General features: G+C 41.5%; 2 protein-coding genes across 4 annotated transcripts; both read left to right on the top strand.

The window, feature by feature from the left end:
• The first annotated feature begins 4,505 nt into the window (after positions 1-4,505).
• nod2 (nucleotide-binding oligomerization domain containing 2) lies at positions 4,506-9,324 on the top strand. Its single transcript, XM_079555218.1, has 10 exons — positions 4,506-4,996; positions 5,096-5,222; positions 6,297-8,076; positions 8,175-8,258; positions 8,317-8,400; positions 8,465-8,548; positions 8,640-8,723; positions 8,796-8,879; positions 8,968-9,051; positions 9,134-9,324. Exons 1-10 carry the CDS (start codon positions 4,514-4,516, stop codon positions 9,210-9,212), a joined length of 2,973 nt encoding a protein of 990 aa, XP_079411344.1. The 5' UTR covers positions 4,506-4,513; the 3' UTR covers positions 9,213-9,324.
• A 484-nt stretch (positions 9,325-9,808) lies between these two features.
• Positions 9,809-20,598, top strand: cyld (cylindromatosis (turban tumor syndrome)). Of its 3 annotated transcripts, XM_079555960.1 has the most exons (17): positions 9,809-10,143; positions 10,827-11,369; positions 11,674-11,994; positions 12,986-13,091; positions 13,458-13,553; positions 13,830-13,946; positions 15,376-15,764; positions 15,856-16,021; positions 16,092-16,233; positions 16,399-16,521; positions 16,593-16,684; positions 16,786-16,852; positions 17,007-17,139; positions 17,583-17,691; positions 17,907-18,025; positions 18,257-18,473; positions 18,680-20,598. In XM_079555960.1, the coding sequence occupies exons 2-17, from the start codon at positions 10,878-10,880 to the stop codon at positions 18,862-18,864; spliced, it is 2,874 nt and encodes a 957-aa protein (XP_079412086.1). In that variant the 5' UTR covers positions 9,809-10,143; positions 10,827-10,877; the 3' UTR covers positions 18,865-20,598. The 3 variants fall into 3 exon arrangements, with proteins under 3 accessions (XP_079412086.1, XP_079412087.1, XP_079412088.1); XM_079555961.1 differs by lacking the exon at positions 13,830-13,946; XM_079555962.1 differs by lacking the exons at positions 13,458-13,553; positions 13,830-13,946.
• Positions 20,599-20,870: the final 272 nt, after the last annotated feature.

Below are 20,870 nucleotides of genomic sequence, written 5' to 3'. Positions count from 1 at the left end.
CCATTAGAAGTGAATACTTCTTCTTGGGTGACTAGGGCTGTTTGAAATGTCTTTAAGAGTAAGATTCCCTTTCCTTTCCCATGCTGCATACAGTAAAATCAATCGTTTGATGAATCAACCTGACCCACATCAAAAAACTGCAACTGGACAAAAAAAAGAGTAAACACACTTTTAACCTGGAGAGCCTGAGGCCTGTGAATGTCCTGACACCCATTCAATAACTAATGGAGAAGGTAAACTTTCCACAATGACCATAATTCAAAATGCAAGCTTTTAAGCAAGTGCCACTCCACTTAATTATGAAAAAAGGGGTCTACTCCAGCAAATGTGCCTGAACTTTTTGAGAGCTCTCATAGCTTTCTGGAGAGAGAGAGAGGATGAATAAAACAAGGCTCCAGAAAGTTGCATTGGTTTTTAGTAGATCATTGGAGCTCTTTCTTTTTGCAGCATCAAAGGCAGCGCGCCTCTTTGATGTGGCAGCATGCTGTTTAAGGTACAGAGTGAATGGAGAGATGTCAAGCTGCAAGGTGCCTCTGTAGTTTACGCTGAGTGCTGCACAGAGCCGCACATGAAAGGCGCAAACAGAGTTGGGTAATGAATGTCCAACAAGTAGGACCCATCTCAGACAGCGGGTGCACTGCAGGGGGCCTGGGCTAACCTTGAGAGCAGCACCCAAACCCCCGGCGCACCGCAGAGACCAGGCTCTTTTAAACTGGACACTCCCAGAGAACAGGGGAGTCTTTGAGCATGTGAGCTTTAATCTTCAGTCAATTAAACCTGACTGATGCGTTCGAGAACACGTGGACAAACAGTAGCAAGACACAGATTGTCAACTCCTGCTGCACGAGCTGACATTAACTTTTACAACTTCCTTTAACTCTGCCTGAGTCTGGCTTTGACCAAATAATTCAGTTATTTCGAGCAGTGCATGTTGTTTAGGGCCCCTATAGGACCAACAAGTTGCCCAATTTTTTTTCAGATTTTGGGTGATTTTCTCACTCAACGTTTAAACTTTTACTGACAGACAAATAATTGTTTATCTAATGCATTATTGAGTCACTGTTTCTCAAAGTTTTTAAAGTTTTGAATGGGAAGATGTAACTTCAAAGCCTGTTTTCACCAAAAAAATAAATAAATGTATATATATATATATACACACACACACACAAAAATGACCAGTTTCTTCCGCTTTATCCGGGGCCGGGTCACGGGGGCAGCAGTCTCAGCAGAGATGCCCAAACTTCCCGATCCATGCACACCTCCTCCACCTGTTCTGGGGGGACCCCGAGGCGACACCAGGCCAGCTCTGAGACATAGTCCCACCAGCGTGCCTTGGGCCTTCCACGAGGCCTTGTCCCACTAGGACATGCCTGGAACACCTCCCACGGGAGGCCACCAGGAGGCATCCGGAGCAGATGGCCGAGCCACCTCAGCTGGCTCCTTTCGACATGAAGGAGCAGCGACTCTACTCCGAGCTCCTCCCAGGTAACTGATCTCCTCACCCGATCTCGAAGGGTGTGCCCAGCCACCCTGCGAAGGGAACTCATTTCGGCTTTTGTCTCTAAAATTCTCAAATTTAGATTTGAGTATTTTTCCAGAAAGATTATAATTCACATGATTTACTGTCCCCCCAAAAACAAGACAAAAAAAGCGTTTTCAGTTTAAAAAACAAAACAAAACAAAAATCCTTGTATTGAATATTTAAACCTGCCCATTATTAGATTAGACTATTTGGGTCATTTTTGTTACTAAAATACTAAAGATCTTTACATGACATTAAATGAAGAAAAACTTCCATTACATTTTTTCCTCACATTTATGTCTGTAATCACTCAGTTATGTCAGAGACAGCAAAGTTTAAAATGTACTGTATATCTCTATATCCCCCCAACATTTCCCCCACTTTTCTTGCCTTGAAGTTTGCAAATGACAAAAAAAAGTTGCTTTCAGCAGAGTAGATACTTTTCTAAAAAGTCTAGGCCAGAGCATTAGTTTAAGAGAACTGCGGCAACGTTAAAAATGTAACGTGTGTCACAAACAAAGAGTTTCCATGAGCCATGTAAGAGTCTGATGAATTTTAAAAGTATATCTCTTTATTGGAGAAAACATGTTCCTTCTTTCCTTCTTTGATGCCATATAAAAAGCAAAGATTATAAAAGTTTACACTAATGTGGTGAATGTATGCCTAAATACAGACAAAGCTACACAAGCTCGGAGATGAACATTTCTTCTTTAATAAACCTGTTTTCATATCTGAATGTTTGTTGTTAATCAGGGAGGGCAGCAATTAAAATAAGTTTATGACTTCAAGCTACACACTGCACGCGATTTCCTTAGACAATACTACCACGCTGTGGCTGATTAAGAGCATTGCAAACATAAAGTTAAAGAGGGGGTATTATGCTTTTTTCAGCCACATAGCACCAGTCTATAGGACACTACAATGATGACGAAACCTTCTGTTGGTCTGTCAATGCAGTAAATTAGAATAACTGCCTTGTATAAAATTGCTCTTTCAAAATGGCGTTAGCAAATGACTTGAAATAGGCCTCTGTCTCTTTAAGAACCTCTGACCCTTTCAGACACGCCCCCTCCACACGCTGTCTGTGGCATCACAACAACACTCCGCTCGTTGTCTCAAGTATTGAAACTACGATCGGTGCATTTTAATTTTTATTGTTGGAAAGGACCTACTGTTTATCACTTTGTGAACAATGGCCACACAGGATATTATTTGGAAACAAACCTTCCACACCGGACGCTTGGAAGGGGCTCTTGCCTGAAAAATAACTGCTGTTTGGAGGCTATCTCTTTGCATCTGCCATGCCCTATGGATCTCTAACTATACCCCCATGGACGACACCAGGGTCTGCAGGAGCCCATACGATTCAAAGACGGACATTATCTGTGCAAGTGGACAATGGTTTTTCGAGGTTACCCGTTAGCTTGTTATAATCGACTACAGCTCATTGTTGATGAAAAGTCTGTAATAAACCACAAATGTGTAAAGCCAGGCTCATTGTGTGATCATCGTAAAGGCTGCTTCGAGTAGTTGCCGGCTTTATTGACGTTATTTGTGCATAATATGCTGCCTGTTTTCAATGAATGTTGTGAAGGTGAAGGTTGTTAGCTTGTCGCGGCTAATAGTGCCTTAGCTCCGAGAGAAACCACTCGGCTACGACTCACTGTAGATGAAATGTGAGCAATAAACTACACAATCAACAAGCCAGGCTCCGTGTGTGATCATCATAAAGGCTGCTTCAAGCAGTTGCCTGTTTTAGTGACGTTTTCAATGCATAATATGCTTGTATTCAGTGAATTTTCCCGTTAGCTTGTCGCGGCTAGCTTGTTAGCTCCGGGAGAAAACCACTCGGCTATGACCCATTGTAGATGAAATGTGAGCAATAAACTTCCAAATCAACAAGCCTGGCTCCGTGTGTGATCATTGTTAAACGGTTCTTTATGTGTGTGGTGGTTTTATTGACTTTATTTGTGCATATTTCTCGTTTTCACGTGATGACTCGAGGTTTAGCTTAGCATTAGCTTTCTCCGGAGGCTCTGTGCATCATCAAGGCCCAGCGCAGAACCAGACACTGAAATAAGTGTTCTTGTCACCGGTTTGAATCCTGGGTGTTTCGGTAACAGAAACACTGATGTGTGTCTTTGTAAAAGTCTGCTGTGGCTCCGGTTCACAACACATGAAGCTAATCATCCATGATGACTCTGTTTACATCTTAGGGCTAGACACTGCGGGGAGGGGGTTCTGCTGAGGAGCAGTGGTTGGTTACTCGGCTGGTGACGAAAGGTCGGAGGCGTATCCTGGAGGTCGAGGGCGTTTCCTGAAGGAATCAGGCGTTTTATCCCTAAAATGGCTGCCATCAGAGTTTCTACAGATTACTCGAAAATACGTGAATGTGCCAAGGCAACACTTCAGGCATGGTTTTAATGAGGGAATGACTTAATAACATGATGTAAAGCTTGAAAAAGTCGATTTTGCATAATAGGCCCCCTTTAAAGAAAAAACATAAAACTATTTACTATCTGTGTTTAACCAAAGAACTAATTTGAACCATGATTGTAAATGTTGTTGGTAAAGGGTCAGGCCTATTAAAAATACAAAAATAAATGTTGGTAGACCTCTGTATTTTGTCTTCGCTCTATTTTTTGGTAAAGCAACCATTGCTGATAGGGCAATATGACACTGAACAAATCGACTCAACCAGATAAACCACTTTAGGATTTGAAGAAGCCTGCAATAGTGCTTGGTTCCGTGTTTAGATTTGATATTTGTTAGAATGAGGAACCAGTGACCAGTCCAGTGAACAGCTCGTCCTTCTCTTTTGACTCTTACACTATGAATGGTAAGTTTGAATTGTTTATGGCAGTGTGCGCAATTGTGCGTAATTCTTTCAAATAGGCCTAATTATGCCATTAGCTTGATACGTCTTACACCATGGACACTGTTTTCCTCAGAGATTGTGTGGAAATTGCCACTTCCTTACGCCTTGTCAGTATGCAGTCAGTGGTAATGATGACGGCTCAAGAGCGCGTGTTGAGACAAAGGCCAGATATATTGCATGGACTCTGCAGTAGCGGGTCAAGTGAAAGTTTGGAAAGCGTCCTGGACATTCTGCGCTCACAGGAGCTCTTCACATTGGAGGACTACCATAATGTACATGTAGAGGGGAGGCCACTTTTCGCCAACGCCAGACAACTACTAGACCTGGCTTATTCCAAAGGCGAGGAGACCTGCGTGTGTTTATTGACAGCGCTCGAACGGGTCCTCCCAAAATCTCGTTATGCGAGTTCAGAAACAATCAAAGAAGGGGGAGCCAATAATACCAGTTGTCACGCCTTGGTGACGCAAAGGGACAGGCTGGTGCACGAACTGAAAGAATCTGTGGATGCAATGTTGGATAAGCTGAACACTTTGGGACATTTTACATCAGTTGACGTTGAAGCTGTGAAACGCCCCGTCTTAACACCAACTCAGCAGGTACAGTTTTAAACACGTGTGCTTAGCATCTTTTCATATTTTTATTCACATATAGTAGGGATACTTGATTGATAACATTTTTGCATTTTTTTTTATCAGGTGAGGACTTTGCTTGACCATGTCCTGGCCAAAGGAGAGACAGCAGCTGAAGTTGTTTGGCGCTTTTTTCAACAACGGCAGAGCAGCAGTTCCCTTCAGAATGGAAGTGAAATGAGCTTCCCCAAAGGTAGACTATATAGCTCTCAGATAAAGGAAGTTTCATTCAATAGGAATTAGGAAAAAAAGCATTTTCAATTGGCCTGTTATATGGTCACATGGGCAATGCATCCTCCCGCCTTTTTCAAATTAACTAAATTAACAGTACAAAATTAAGGGATAAATGAATTGATTTGATATGCAACAAAAATGCAACAAAAACACAACAAAAACGTGACAAAAAAAGTGTCGAAAAAACATCAAAAGTACGATGTGAAAATCAGATTTGTAAGTCTTAGCTTTCAAATGAGACTTACTGACTTTTAACAATTCAATCTAATGACTTATAAAAAACAAAACTATCAAAAGTTACAATTAGAATTGCGTTTATTGCAATGGTTTTGAACTGGTTCACAACTAGGAATTTTTCTCGGTCGATCATGCAAAACATACAACACATAACTTAGATAAATAAACTATGAAAAAATATATATATTTAAAACTCTAAGACTATTAAGGTATGCGTAAGAAGATGAAGTTTAAACTATGGAAAAGACAACGACAATTTGACATAGAACAACAGCGTGAGTGTTTTCACAGATGTGCAGGTGCATTAAGTATTAGCAGCAGATCTAAGTGTGTACATACCACATAGTGCAACAGAGCAGTGCAAATGGCTGGAACAGGTTATTATGTTCATGAGTCTGATACAGAGTTATTGGGTCTTTTTATCATTCATGAGTCTGATGGCGGAGGGGAAAAAACGGTTCATGTGGCGGCAGGCATGGGTCTGGATGGACCGTAGCCTCCTGCCTGAAGGGAGAGGGGTGAATAGTCCATGTCCAGGGTGAGAAGGGGCAGCTGTGATCTGACCCACACGCCTCCAGGTCCCGGAGTTGAACAGGTCCTTCAGAGATTGGAGCTCACAGCCAATCACCTTCTCAGCAGCACACACAATGCGGTGCAGTTGATAGTCTGTAGCGCTGGGGTACCACACAGTGATGGAGGAGGTGAGGATGGACTCAATAATGGCTGTGTAGTTAATCAGATGATAAACAATTCATAAGCAGATAAATTGCTGATCAGAGCTTGTTTTTATTCTCAGAGTTTTCTAGATACCAGAAGAAGCTGCGCAGTTCCATCCTCGCACAGTCATTATGTGTTGGTACGTATGGTGGAAGTAGCCACATGAACTTGGATGACATCTACACAGAGGGCCAGTTGGAGCTGCCTAAGAAGTTCAGTGATGCTGGTGTGTGTCTGACCTTGGAGGACATTGTTGGTGAGGTGGGAACAACGAACACAGAGGCTGACACAGTGCTGTTGTCTGGAGGTGCAGGCAGTGGAAAGAGCATATTACTCCAAAGGATGCACCTGCTTTGGGCCCGAGGTGCAGTGTTCGAAGAGTTCCTCTTGTTGTTCCCATTCAGTTGTCGCAGGTTAAATTCAGAGCAGCAGGAACAGTCTCTAATGGATTTATTGTTTCATCACTGCTGCTGGCCGGACCGGGATAAAGATGAGATTTTTCAGTTCATTTTAGACAATCCACAACTCATCCTCTTTACCTTTGATGGCCTGGATGAACTCAAAGAGACTTTTTCAGAAAAGCAGACAGTTTGCTGCCCGACCAAATGTGCACCAGTTCCCATACTTTTGCTTAATTTACTTCAAGGATCCTTAATGAAAGGAGTGAGAAAAATAGTGAGCAGTCGACCAGAAGCAGTCAGTCCTGCCCTGAAGAAGAACCTGCGCAAAGAGGTAATTGTAAAAGGATTTTCCCCCAGTGGCATTGATTCTTTTGTGCGGAAACACCACAATGATTCATCAGTGGCTATACAGGTTATACAGTCTTTAAAAACAAACAGAGCTTTACTCGGACTGTGTCATAGTCCGGTGCTGTGCTGGATTGTCTCTCAGTGTCATAAGGAGTTACTAGACGGCCAGGAGGAAAGTGCAAGAACAGTTACACATGTTTACCTAATGATCCTGCAGCATTTCTTCCTCCGTCAAAGCTCAGCTGACAGCACTGATGAATTCAGTTGGATGCTGCAACATCATACTACAGTCTTACATCTGGGACAACTTGCTTTTGAAGGAGTGAACTGTTCTGTGTATGTTTTCTCTCGTACAGAATTGAACAAATGCGGGGTTACAGAGATGGATGTTGAAAGTGGTTTTCTCATACAAAGCAGAGGCATGTCCTCAAACCCTCATAAAACATATGAGTTTCTACATGTTACTATACAGTGTTTCTTTGCAGCTGTTTTTGTAGTTTTGTCAACTAACATTGAACAGTGTACCATATCTCGACTCTTCAAAGCACAGAACACAGAGATGGTGCCTTGTGGCAACACATGTTTCTATGCTTGTCTACCCAGCGGGGTTACACAGCAGCAAATCTTAGACCAAGACACCCTTCAAGCAAAGCACCACAACCTACAAATTACAGCTATGTTTTTGAGTGGGTTGCTGTCCCAAAGATACCAGTGTTTATGGATCCAGTGCTGCCCCATTGGTATCATCAAGAAGAGAGTCAAGCAGGTGATCAAATGTGTCTCCAAAGCCCTGCAAGAACATTTCAAATCTATTCCTCCACCAGTTCAAGGAGAAAAGAAAAGTATGCATGCAATGCCAGGTTTTGTGTGGCTCATCAAATGCATATATGAGATGCAGGAGAGCACTGTAGCTAAAACTGCCATGAGCAAGCTGGATGTCCAGCACCTCAAACTGACTTACTGCAACATCGGCTCAGTGGAGTGCACTGCCCTGGCCTATGTCCTGCAGCATTTGAAGAACCCAGTAGGTCTTCAGCTTGACTACAACTATTTTGGAGATGTGGGCATTGAGCAACTTCTTCCCTGTCTGCACATCGTTCAGTCACTGGAGTAAGTATTCAGAAAGCTTGGCCTTTTCTAGCTTATGATTAACAATGTAAAGAGGAAGTAAACAGTCGACGCATTCACACTTCTTGGTTGCTTTGCAGAATCAGACACAATAACATATCTGATGAGGGCATCTGCAAAGTGGTTGCAAAAGCAATGAACTGTGAGAATTTCCAGAAAATTGCGTGAGTCTTTGAGTATTTCCCTTTGACTGTTACATTGTATTAATTTTCATATTTTCAGGCTTTTCAACAACAAACTTACTGATGCCAGCATGAGACATTTTTCTGAGCTATTGAAAACCAAGCAAAATTTCCTGGCTCTAAGGTTAGTCACAACAACTAATGATGGATCATTTAGCATAGCTACATAAGTAAAGTTTTTCTTTCAGGCTTGGTAACAATAACATAAGCTCAGAGGGAGCAAAGCAACTGGCAGAAGGCCTGAAATGGAATCGTTCACTACAGTATTTAGGGTGCAGTACTGAAGTCCATTTTACACAAATACAGTACCTAGATTCCAAAGTGTGTGTGATTTACTACATGACATACATTTACTATCACCAGGCTTTGGGGAAATAAAGTAGGTGATGCAGGGACACAAGCTCTTGCTTGTGCTTTAGAAAGCAGCAAATCCCTGATATGGCTCAGGTACCATTTGGAATGTGGCTTATAATTGTATTTTTAATCTTTTGCCCAAAATTGATATATATTCTGTTCTAGCTTGGTAGGCAATGATGTTGGGAGTGCTGGAGCCTGTGCTCTTGCTAATGTCATTAGGAATTGCACATCACTGGAGATGCTGTGGTAAGTAGGCCTGTGTAGATACATTGAAGTAGATTTTCATGAACCTGCTCTTACAATATCATGCTCATTTCACTTTGCTCTGTCAAAGGCTTTCTGACAACTGCATAACACGCCCTGGTGTGGAGCACCTTATTGAAGCATTACAGCAAAACATCAACGTGAAATCTGTATTGTATGTGCTATATTTAAACATGTTATTCCTGTTCTGGCTTACATACGTTTATTTTGGTTACCAGTATATATATTTTTTGTAGGTTAATAAACAATAATCTCAGCAAGAAGGACGAGGAGGAGATGGCACAACAGGAGCCCCGACTGATCTTCCATGCCTGATGGGACGCCTGTTTATTTTTAGGAACTGTATATTTACAGTATTTAAGTTTACAGAACTTTTATGTCATATAGTTTGGGTACATTCCTTAAATCGGTCCAGGCTGCTCTCGATAAACATGAGGTTAACCTCTGGTTTGTAATTGCATTCAACTGTCAACTGTATGTTTGATAATTGATTTCTTTTAAATAAAAAAATAAAAGCCTACACATATTATATCTCACTAAAAGGTACATAATGATGACAGTATATATATGACATATATATGACAGTATATATATATATATATATATATATATATATATATATATATGTTCAATAAAAAAAAAAAAAAATTGAATAGAAAGCTCCAATTCGGCACAGCACAATAATAATAATAATAGTGTCTTTAGTTATGTGAATGGCCTAAACTGGAGGTGCTGCTCAAACATTTCCCCTGGTTCCTGCACTGCAACCTAACCCTGGCTGCTGTCAATGGGAAAACCCCACTGTGTGGGCCCTACACTATTTTCATCCAATCAGTGAGTCTTCCACAGGAAACTGACCAATGGCTGATGGGAACTATGATGACGGCATACTTTTAAGCATTGTTGTGAGGTCGTCTACTGTAAATAATTCATGTCATAGCTACAGCACATTGCACTGTTTGTCTTTCCTTTCTGGTGCGAATTGCCTTTTCTAAAGACTGTCATCATGTTGAATAGAGCGGCCTTGCTCTGCCCTCTTCCTCACAGCTTCTGAAATGACTGGACGAACTTCAGCGTGATGTTTAGTTCATTCAAACCCTCCGCTGCATTGGACGCTAACATCAGCTAGCCATTTAGCTAATCAGCGATTGTCACAACATTGCAGGCTGTTTTCCAAAGCCTAAATCTATGGACTCTTGGAATGGCAACCTTTTGTTCAGTGTAACGAAACAGCCCAGCGTCTGAGGTAAGGCGTACGCGTGGATCTTTATTAAAACAAGGCTTCAGTGCTTTTTAGGTGAATATTAGCTTGCGGAGCAGTAGCCACTGTCTTCCATAGATGTATCAACTTCTGTCCTCATCGCTGGTGACAGCTCCGACGACAGCATTTACTGAATAGGATAATGTTGACATGTTTACAACATTCACAGAAAAGCATCTTGTTTTCAGTTGTAACACCTTAATGCTTTCTGTTCATGAAAACCTAATCCAACACCAGTTTGTTATTTCATTAAGAAAGTATTTTCTCAAATTGTCTTTGGTTTTCAAGCTTTTGAAAAAACAGATCAGCAGTGTCTGTGGCCTGTGCATGTGATTTGCTGAGGTGCTATTAGGGGAAGTCCAATTCTTTTTGCTCTGTGAGCTGTATAGGCACTTGCTATAAATAATTAATTTATCTACGGTATTACACACATTGCACATAATACAGTATTATTACACCAGTTTAACTATTCTTTCATGGCCCTCATAAAAATCACATAGAAGCAAGTACACTGACATGGTTATAACCTAATCATAGTTACTTCAATCATAATTGAATTAACTTGCTGATGTTAATGCTAGTAGTTAATTTGTTTCAGCCAATATGATGGACAACCTGTCTTTCCCATTCAACCTGATTGCTTTATTATTTTATACATTGTTCAACAGATCACGGGACAAGCTCGTCTTGATGTGCAGCCTACTGCTTAGCAGGCAGCCATGAGCTCTGCCTTGTGGAGCCAGGAGAAGCCCAGTGGTGGCTTCAGAGAGGACTGGCGCTTCTACATGGTTGTCAAAGAGTGCGCCGTCGAGAAGCCTCCCCAAAAGAACTTGAGGATTCCTCGTGGTAGTCTCGGCCAGGCGTGCCAGGAACGCAATAGCCTGGGTCGTACATTGCCGCCCTGCAAGGGCAAGAAAAGCTTGCGCATACTTGACCAGACCAATGTGGTACTTGGCCTAGATGAACGGGATGTTCTTGAGCTTGACGAAAACCTAGCTGAACTCCTCTTCCCCATCACCAACTGTGAGGAGCGCTACAGCCTTCTCTGCAATAAGTCGCGTCTTGATCGTGTGCGTGACATTGACTGTGGCTCTAAAGTGCGAGTCCAGCTGCGATCCGGGGATGAACCTCTGCCTGGTGTGGTCCGCTTTAAGGGCTCTCTGCTCCCGGACAGGGCACTTTCTGGAATCTGGTTTGGAGTGGAGCTGCTGGTGAGAACCTTGATTAATTCATATGAAGAATATAAAATAATATGTATTGGCTACACTTTTCTTGAGTCAACATGCCTTTCTGAGCATATCGAAATGAATTTGCACTTAATTTTTATCTTTAAATTTAGTTGTCATTCTAAGCTTTTCATTGTATTCTGGTCATGTTTATTACAACAACAACAACAACAACAACAACAACAACAACAAAAACAACAACATTTTTGTGCTTTATTTTGAATTAGACAGTACTTTTGTTGTTGCTGATAAAGAGTGTTGTACCTAATTTCAACTGGTCTTTCTGTAGGAGGAAGGCAGAGGACAGGGGTTCACAGAAGGTTCCTACCAAGGCCGACAGTTGTTTCGCTGTGAAGATGAGTGTGGTGTGTTTGTGGCCCTGGACAAACTTGAACTTTGGGAGGAGGATGATGAAGATGGTTTGGGTGAGCTGGACGTGGACCATGTCAGTCTGGTAGATGATGATCAGGACTATGTCCCTCTTCCACCCCTGGAGATAAACTCCAGGGTCCTGGTGCAGACCAGAGGAGGCCCAGAGAGAGGGACCATCATTTTCTGTGATCTGCTGCCGGGAAATGAGAGTTTGGGATACTATGTAGGAGTGGACATGGTGAGTAAGCCCCTGTGAACAACACGACCTTTATTAATGTAAACAGTAAAAGAAAAACGTACATTTTAGCATGGGTTGGAGATGTGGCTGACAAGAGTATCTTCTATTAGTGATTAAATGCTGATAAGTTGTGTTTATTACATATGTTTGTTCCCTTAGCTAAACCTTGTAAACAAATGGTCCTCCTCCTAACTTCCTTACTGTTTTGATTTTATTTAGCATTTTTCACTCCACAAAAGAACCTTTTACAGATAAGCCTAAAATGTACACTATATAAACATGTATATTAATAGTCATGGAGGCTGTTAGTCGCTAAATTAAAGGGTTACTTAGCTTTTAGCAAATGAAGCCAATGTGTTGCAACATTAAACGTTCACACAGGATACACCGTCATGTGATTGTTCTGATTTAGATGTTTCCCCATGACATACATTTTCCAATGGCCATTCTTTGTGTGATACGGCAGAGGGCTCTGTTGACTAACTGTTGCCGGGGTTCACAGTGACTAGTATCTATGACTACTGTTGTCAGGTGGGAAGCGTACTGTAGTCGTAGAGAGTGAAACTTAAAAAAAAAAACAACAACAACAATTTGAGTGCAGCAGCATCCCACTCAGAGCATCAGAGCCACCCACCATAGGCAGGGCAGTCACGCGGGCAGTGAGGTAAAGACTGCGCTGTATGACCCATGGCTAGGGGCCAACAGGCAACTGAGGAGAGCCCACTGCTCTGGCTCACTCTGCGTTCAGCCTCGCCCTGCTCTCTCCAGTGACTGTAGCCTCGCACATTGGAACCCTGGATTTCACGCTGAATCTGGGAAATAGCATGGTTTCTAGATGGAGTGGGCTGCAGCAGCAGAGGAGTAAACATAAGTGTGCTGTAGTAATAAGGCCATAACAGGTTCAGTCACCACAACAATACCAAAGAAAGCATGGCAGAAGGGAGAAACGGCTAAGAAGACTTCCAGCTCACAATATGTTCACTGCTTTCAGGACAATCCGATTGGCGACTGGGATGGTGTGTTTGATGGGAAGCTGCTATGTAATTTTGCCAGTTTGGAGCATACAAGACTAGTTCCCATTTGTGACGTAATGCCAGGTGAGTGGTCGACTATACTACTAGAGCACCACCCAATTGTCTTTTGCTGTGAAGTTTGATTCTCAAATAGTGACGCTATGAGCTCTTCTTGAACATTCCGAGTGTGTGTCTCGCACGCAGCAACAACAAAGAGGCTGTTGTTGACAGCTTACTTGTTTGTGTTAGTCAAGTCAAATAGTTGTGGCTCTGTGTTCTTCACAGTACAATACTGAGTCGCTTCATGAAATTGCGTGGAATTGCTGCATACACCATTATTTACACTGAAATAGTAAAGTAAATTAAGATTCTTTTGAAAAAATGTACGAGAAACAAAATTATTTGCAATGCTTTGACCAGCTGATGTCAGATTTTACCTTTTCTCTATAGAATATTCCATGCAGGACCAAAGGCTTCCAAAGCACAGTTTTGCCCCCAGAGGCACCAACAACGACAAGTCTGGCCAGAGCAAACCAAAGAGTAAAGGTATATCTTTGCGGTCAACTCAACTCTAAGTTTTTAAAGGTTGTACATAAAAAAAAAAAACTAACAAAAAAAATATTTTCATGAATCTTCAAATACTTGCTTTTAGTTTTTTGTTATTATATATTCCAGTCTGCAAGCATTAAGTGTTTTGGCCTGGACTGATTGTTATTTTCTTTCTCCAAATTCAGACTTTTTCCCTCTTTGAGCCAAAAGCACTGAGTGTTTTTGCCTTTGCTTGTCTTTTTGTGTGTGTTGGTTTACTTGTGTGATTTACAGGATTAGGTCACCAGTGTGGCAGTAGAAGCAAGTCTGAATTTTACTATACTTTAAATGGCAGCTCTGTTGATCCCCCTGCCCAGTCCAAATCCAAAAGCACATGGTACATTGATGAAGGTAAAACATGGGGATCTTGGCATGTTGGTCATCTTCCGGCAAGCTCCTGTGTATACCATTCCACATAGAGAGGAGAACTTACAGTATGGACCCAAGCTGTATTACTGCCGCGCACAAATATGTAGCAGGCCTGTGTTGTTGGTGACTGTTACTGCACTGCACTCCGTGAAAATGATAAATGTGGCGCATGCCTGCTACATCGTAAGGTCGTTCTATGACAGTCACTAATAAATGCAGCCTTAGCATTTATCAAAGCTTGAAATGTAGTGTTGACGTGACAAAAATAGACTTTAGCTGGTGGTGTAAACTCTAGAGAGAGAATATAAAGGCCAGCTATTAACATAAAACAGAAAAGTAGCTCTGAGTGGTTGGTTGCAGTAGCTTGTTATGGAGACTTGTCCACTGGTTTTGTCCTTCATCCCATTTGGTGTGAAATATCACGTGCATGTGTTCTATGTTTTTGTGAAGGCTTTTAATAATGTTGACAGCTATTCCGTTCTCCTGCATTGGCTCTGCACAAAGATGGTTGTTCGTGTAGGTACATCTTGTGACCGATGCATTAGTAAAAGCCTTTTCTGGTGTCAGGTCAAATTATACTGTATATTGGGCTCACTTTATTTTCTTTTTTTTGTGTTGATCAAATCGTGTTGATGTTTATTTGCTCTGTAACTGTTTTTGTTTTTAAAGCTCAAACATTGTCAACAGTGAGTCATCCTACGTGTTTACCCAATCTAAACTCATCAACATTTCCTTCAAAGTTTGTCAATGTCTTGCAGTACTTCAAGAGAGTTTTTGAAGTGTAAGTCCCCCACTGAAAATCTAAGAATAAAGAAAGATTATACAAATGGCCCTGGACAAGGCACAGTGTTTAACTGATCTAATGACTTTTTTTTTTTTTTTTTTTTTTTAAATCATGATATACAGTATGTGCAAACTAGGCTTGTTGCAAAGATGCACCGCTTTCAATGACCTACATACAGTTCTGCTTACTACCAGCAAAATAACCTAAAAAACCCCTAATCTAAACTCTTCTTGTCTGACCTCTAGTGGTTAAAAACAAGACACCGTGCCTTTCTTGTCAACTGAAACAAATGGGATGTTTCATTGACTGGCTGTAAAGGCTGGGTTGCCCCAAACAGGTGCTGAGTAAAAACCCAGAGAAGTGGTAATCTCATCTCTGTAAAACTCATGAAACTGTTGAAGTCATTTTAAGATTTCTTACTGAACTGAGATTAGCACTAAACTGAGTTGATTATTTGATGGTGCAATTGGTTCTAAATGTTTATGTAGTTGGGATCATGGGATTCTTCATCACTTTTCATTGTCATTGAAAGATCTGGACCATGGCATGGCACTTCAGTGTTCAACACATTTGGTTTGATCTGAAAGTATGAGTTCCTTCATGTTTGTCCCGTGTGTGTTCGTCCAGTTGGAGAGGACCCCGCAAAGTCGCTGACTGAAACACCTCCGGACTTTAACCAGTCCTCCCCACCTTCGAGAGCACCACCTTCGACCTCCTTGTCCAGCGACAACAAGTTCCACTCCCTGCCCTTTAGCTTGAACCGAAAAACTGGGCCCAATGACAGTATTAGCCATGGGCCTCTGTCTCTGTCCGTCCAGTCTGTGATGGGGGAGCAGCCTGAAGCCTTGTCCCCTGCTGCACCATCCTCCCCTCGCCCTCCCTCACCCCCCCATGGACAGCCGGGTCTGGAGGTGGGTTCTCTAGTTGAAGTGAAGGAGAATCCCCCTCTGTGTGGCGTCATCCGCTGGGTGGGACTCCCCCCCGGCCTGTTGGAGCCACTGGCGGGATTGGAGTTGGTGAGCTCTACAGTGGCAAGCCGTCGGACAAATGCTTTTCTTTTTCATTCTTAATAATGTTATGTATATTTCTTGCATCTTGTATGTTCAGGAAGAGGAATGTCCTGGTTGCACTGATGGAACCTTCAAAGGTACTCGTTACTTTACCTGCCCACCAAAAAAAGCCCTGTTTGTAAAGCTCAAGTGCTGTCGGCCCGACTCCCGGTTCCCTTCCTTACACCATTCCTCCAATCCCATTGAGAGATGCAACTCCATTGGTAAGTTGTGATAGACTTTTTTTGTTTGTTTAATCACAGCTCCTGCTTTTAATCACTTTTGTGTCTGCAGCTTTTGGGGGTTACCTCAGTGAGGTGGTGCATGAAAACACTCCGCCCCGGACAGAGAATGACGGTCTCGATGTTATGGTGGGGAAAAAAAAGGGCATACAGGGTCACTATAACTCCTGCTACCTTGACTCCACTCTGTTTTGGTCAGTACGTCATAGTCTCTGTACAAGTCACGTTTTCATATTGAGATAAACTACGGCCATGCACTGCTAACAATGCTTAGTTTACAAATGAAATACAGTTGTTTGAAATCACACACAAAATATACTAATGCTTATCTTTTTGTCTGGGGCTGTCTGGCTTTGCAGTCTTTTTGCCTTTAGCTCTGTTTTGGACACGGTTTTGTTAAGACCACGTTCAAAGACTGATGTGGAGTATTACAGAGAAACTCAGGAGCTGCTACGCACAGAGATCGTTAACCCCCTTCGAATGTCAGTAACTCTATTTTTTTTACTTTTTCATTATCTGTAACTTAAATGTTTTATTTGTTCTTACTCTGCAGACATGGTTATGTGTGTGCCACTAAAATTATGAAGCTAAGGAGGATCTTGGAGAAGGTGGAGGCAGCATCAGGTTTTACATCAGAAGAGAAAGGTATTATATTGTATCTTAAGAAAAAAAGGGGGGAAAAACACATTTGTTAATGGTTTCAGCATTCACTTAAACGTTGTGTTTTCACTTATCTTCTATTCCAGACCCAGAGGAGTTTTTAAATATTCTATTTCATCACATACTTCGAGTGGATCCTTTGTTAAAACTAAGGTAAAGTAGTTGTGATGATACTGTTACTGTTGTAGCTCTTTTCTCAGTATTTAAAGACGTTTCACACTTTGTTGCGTCACTGAAAGCATGCATTATTCTAAGAAACTGAAGTGTAACGTATATATATTATTTTATATAATTCTTTTCTTTACAGGTCAGCTGGTCAAAAAGTTCAAGACTGTTATTTTTATCAGATATTTATGGACAAAAAGGATAAAGTTGGTGTTCCAACTATCCAGCAGCTTCTAGAGTGGTCTTTCATTAACAGTGACCTCAAGTTTGCTGAGGTAATGACTTAATGAAACTGGAACATTCCAGGGTTAGGGTTACTTGTCTGTTGTGTCAAATAATAACGACAAACTACTTTTTTTTACCGCTTTGATTCTCGTGCCTTAGAGATCGGGACTGTTGTCACAATGTTCTTTTTTCAGTGTGTAATGTTAAACCTGTGGAGACTGTAAAGTGTATAATACTTAAGCTAGAGTTCATAATCATATTCTGACACTAACATGTGTTGCTGTAGTGAACCAGTGGCTCTTTTCTCTACTGAAATATTGTTTGACTTATTTTACTCAATGGACATTGTTTGTTAACATAAAATGTTTAATATTCAATCCCGAACTCTACTACACTATAAAACATCCTCAAACTCTAGTATTTGACTTGAGTGCACTGAGCTCTGCTGATGTAATGTCATTTAGTGAAGAGTCTGTCTGTTTACACACCTCAGGCTCCTTCCTGCCTTATCATCCAGATGCCCCGCTTTGGCAAGGACTTCAAAATGTTCAACAAGATTTTCCCCTCGCTAGAGTTGGACATCACAGACCTACTTGAAGACAGTGAGTTGTGCCCATTATTTGGTCCCACTGTGTTGGAGTGTTCTTGTAGATCAATAGAGACTCAAAGTGCATTTGGCGTTTGATAATGGAATTCCAGTGAGTTGTCCCTGCAACTCTGCTGAGATAAAGGAGCCCTCTTTCTTGCTTTAAAGCTGTGAGCCTTTAGGGTTTTCAAGTGCTACACATTTCACACTGTCATTTGTTCTGTTATCCAGCTCCAAGGGAATGTCGAATCTGTGGCGGCCTGGCTCTGTACGAGTGCCGTGACTGCTACGAGGATGGAGATATCACGGCTGGCAAGATAAAACAGTTCTGTGAGAAGTGCAATACACAGGTAACCAGTAGAGGGCACCAATGTAACAGCAGTTTGACCATAAGTAGCTATCAGCAATGTCCATTTGGTGGCACCATAGCCCAAGGAATTGCACATACACATGTTCAAGTTAAAGCACAGTGTAACAATAATAATACAGCAATGTTGTAGTCATTGTGTTTCAATGTGATATTGGGCTTTCTATTATTGCCCAAAATAAGGTGCTGGCATTTATATTGGGTATGCTTTCAGGTTCATCTCCACCCAAAGAGAAAAGCACATAGGCATGGTAAACTTTCTGTCCCCAAGGAGCTGCAAGAGAGCATGGGCCGACAGGGAAGCTTCCCCCGCCAGAGGATGGAGCTCTTTGCTGTGCTTTGTATTGAAACCAGTCACTATGTGGCCTTTGTCAAATATGGGAATGCAGACTCTGCGTGGCTCTTCTTTGACAGCATGGCAGACCGTGATGGTTAGTACCTTACAATATGGTGATTTCAGCAATGATTTGCCTGTACACACTAATGTTAAAACTAATGTTAATTATTAACTTAAGCATACTATGTATTTATGAATGTGTAAATAGTTGTTTTGTTCAGTAGTTTCTATGGTAAAGTTCAATAATATGTTTGTAGTTTGCAACACTCTGATGTCTCATGTGTGCTTATGTGTGTGCAGGAGGACAGAATGGTTTTAACATACCCCAGGTATCTCCATGTCCAGAGGTGGAAGCCTACCTGAAAATGAGTCCAGAGGAGCTGCATGCGCTAGACCCCAAGAGCATTCAGGGCCAGGCGCGCCGTCTTCTGTGTGATGCCTACATGTGCATGTACCAGAGTCCCACCATGAGCCTGTACAAGTAGAGGCATCTCATCCCAGCTCCCCATCAGCAAAGTGTGTCCAGTCAAACTCAAATGTAAGACGCAATTAATAAAGGCAACCAACCCTCCATCACCCCACTGCTCTACTGCAACTCATGAGGTGAGACAGAAGAGGAAGCCTCTCTGCACTGTGCAATAGTTGAAGTGTTGTGTTCATCATGTTGTCCCATGTAGCTTTCTGCTCTCACGGCCTGTAAGATAATGAAGCCTTACAAACATTTCCTTCATATATGGAAAAGACACTGGGGTTCAGTGCACAAGGAAAACGGAGTTCAACCAACACAAGTGAAAATATTCCTATTCAGCCTACCTATACTATATACCCTCTGTAAATCTTCAGTAGCATCCATACATCCAGGTCAAACAGTGAAAATAGATGTCAACCTAGTGTGCATTGCATTAGGGCCAGAAAATTCTGCTCTTTGTGAACCTATTTGCATATTTTATGCCCTTATATGTTCAGCAGAAACAGTCGTAGCCATTATAAAAAACATGTTTTACTGCATTCTTGGTTCAACCAATGCTGCACTTTCGCTCTTTTCTTAAGTGGACCTATCAGGAAACATTTAAGTTGTGCTTTTCGCTATGCCATTAGGAGTCACAGCGAGTGCTAGTTTGTTAGTTGGGGAGCATAAGAGTTTTGTCTAACAGAATACAAATTTGCTTTTCCTCCTAAGCTCTGAAGAATGGCCTGCATTGCTGATGCAGAGTAGATGCCAGATAAATGCATGAAGGGAGACTTGTACAATGGCTCCTATTGTAAAGCTGCCTGGGTGAGCACTCCTCCATGCATTCATATGACAAGACTGGAAAATCTGGCAGTTTCTTTAAGTGTGTTGTGTGAAATTTCACATGCAGTGTCTTGTTTGTACGTCTCTGACATTATGTGGTGTTGACTAAATTATATTTGGTCTTTTCCAAGCCTTTCTGTCTCTTAAGGACTCGGTGTCTTTGAATTAAGTCAACAGCACATGTTGATATCCCCCTGTCACAAGTGAAAAAAACAACAGCAACAACTTTGCAAACAGTTACTTGTAAGGGGAAACTTTTGTAGCTACTATTATTGAAAATATTATTTAATATAATCTGACCACCAACATGTCTCCCTTTTAAAGAAGTTGAAACAGGGTCGATACTGGGTTGGGCGCACTTTTGCTCTTAAACTGTATTTTGAAGTGAATTATTGTAGTTTACGCTGTCTTAATAGCAACTACTGAATGTTTATGGTGACACAGTGAAAAGTAAAAAGGACATGAAGAGTGGTAACTTTTGAGACTATAAACTATATATTTGCATGTATTTAAAGAACAAAAATAACTTAATGCTTCAACCTAGTATATGTAGTTTCACAAACACCTGCTGCTTATAAATTATTGCCCAGATCAAAACATTAGGACAAAATTACAAGATGCAAATGTTTAAATTCTTTTTTTCCCAAGTGATAGAAGAAGTATACATGGAGTATTTGGGGTCCCTTTAAAAGCAGGGCGCCTCCTCTTCGGTGCGGCAGCAGTTTATTCTGACCCAGGGATCAGACAGGATTTCTGTGTGAACTGCACTGTTGATAGTCACTGACTAATGACTGACTGAAGCAAAAGTTCTCTTTCAGAGATTTCAACTTTTCTGTGGCATCTGTGCAGTGCAGACATGTGACAGGTGGAAATTAATGTTATGTTCCTGTAAATGTTATCTAAATAAAGCCCCTTTTCAAGGCAATTGACAAGAATGTTTTTTCCCTCACACTCATGACCATCTTGTAGGTGGACCATTGTGCCTGTCCCGGGGGATTTTACATTTTTATTACAACATTTTTGACTACACATTCACCCTTTTCTTTCAGTTTTAAAGTTTGGGCCAGTAATTCCACATAAAACTTTCAGAAACAAAGGAATTATTTAATCAGTGGATCTCAAAGTTTAAAGGGGGCCTATTATGCAAAATCGACTTTTTCAAGCTTTACATCATGTTATTAAGTCATTCCCTCATTA

This window comes from Gobius niger (genome assembly GCF_951799975.1).
Source record: "Gobius niger genome assembly, chromosome: 4".
NCBI classification, from domain to species: Eukaryota; Metazoa; Chordata; class Actinopteri; order Gobiiformes; family Gobiidae; genus Gobius; species Gobius niger.
The sequence above is the reverse complement of the archived record's forward strand: the minus strand, read 5'-3'. Positions and strand labels throughout refer to the sequence as shown.

Bases quoted from the DNA above. Each gene is read 5' to 3' on its own strand.
- nod2 (XM_079555218.1), top strand. From the start codon at position 4,514: ATGCAGTCAGTGGTAATGATGACGGCTCAAGAGCGCGTGTTGAGACAA. The intron at 8,401-8,464 runs GTTAGTCACAAC...TTTTTCTTTCAG, and splicing joins CAAAATTTCCTGGCTCTAAG to GCTTGGTAACAATAACATAA. The intron at 9,052-9,133 runs GTATGTGCTATA...TATTTTTTGTAG, and splicing joins ATCAACGTGAAATCTGTATT to GTTAATAAACAATAATCTCA.
- cyld (XM_079555960.1), top strand. From the start codon at position 10,878: ATGAGCTCTGCCTTGTGGAGCCAGGAGAAGCCCAGTGGTGGCTTCAGA. The intron at 15,765-15,855 runs GTGAGCTCTACA...TTGTATGTTCAG, and splicing joins CACTGGCGGGATTGGAGTTG to GAAGAGGAATGTCCTGGTTG. The intron at 16,522-16,592 runs GTCAGTAACTCT...CTTACTCTGCAG, and splicing joins ATCGTTAACCCCCTTCGAAT to ACATGGTTATGTGTGTGCCA.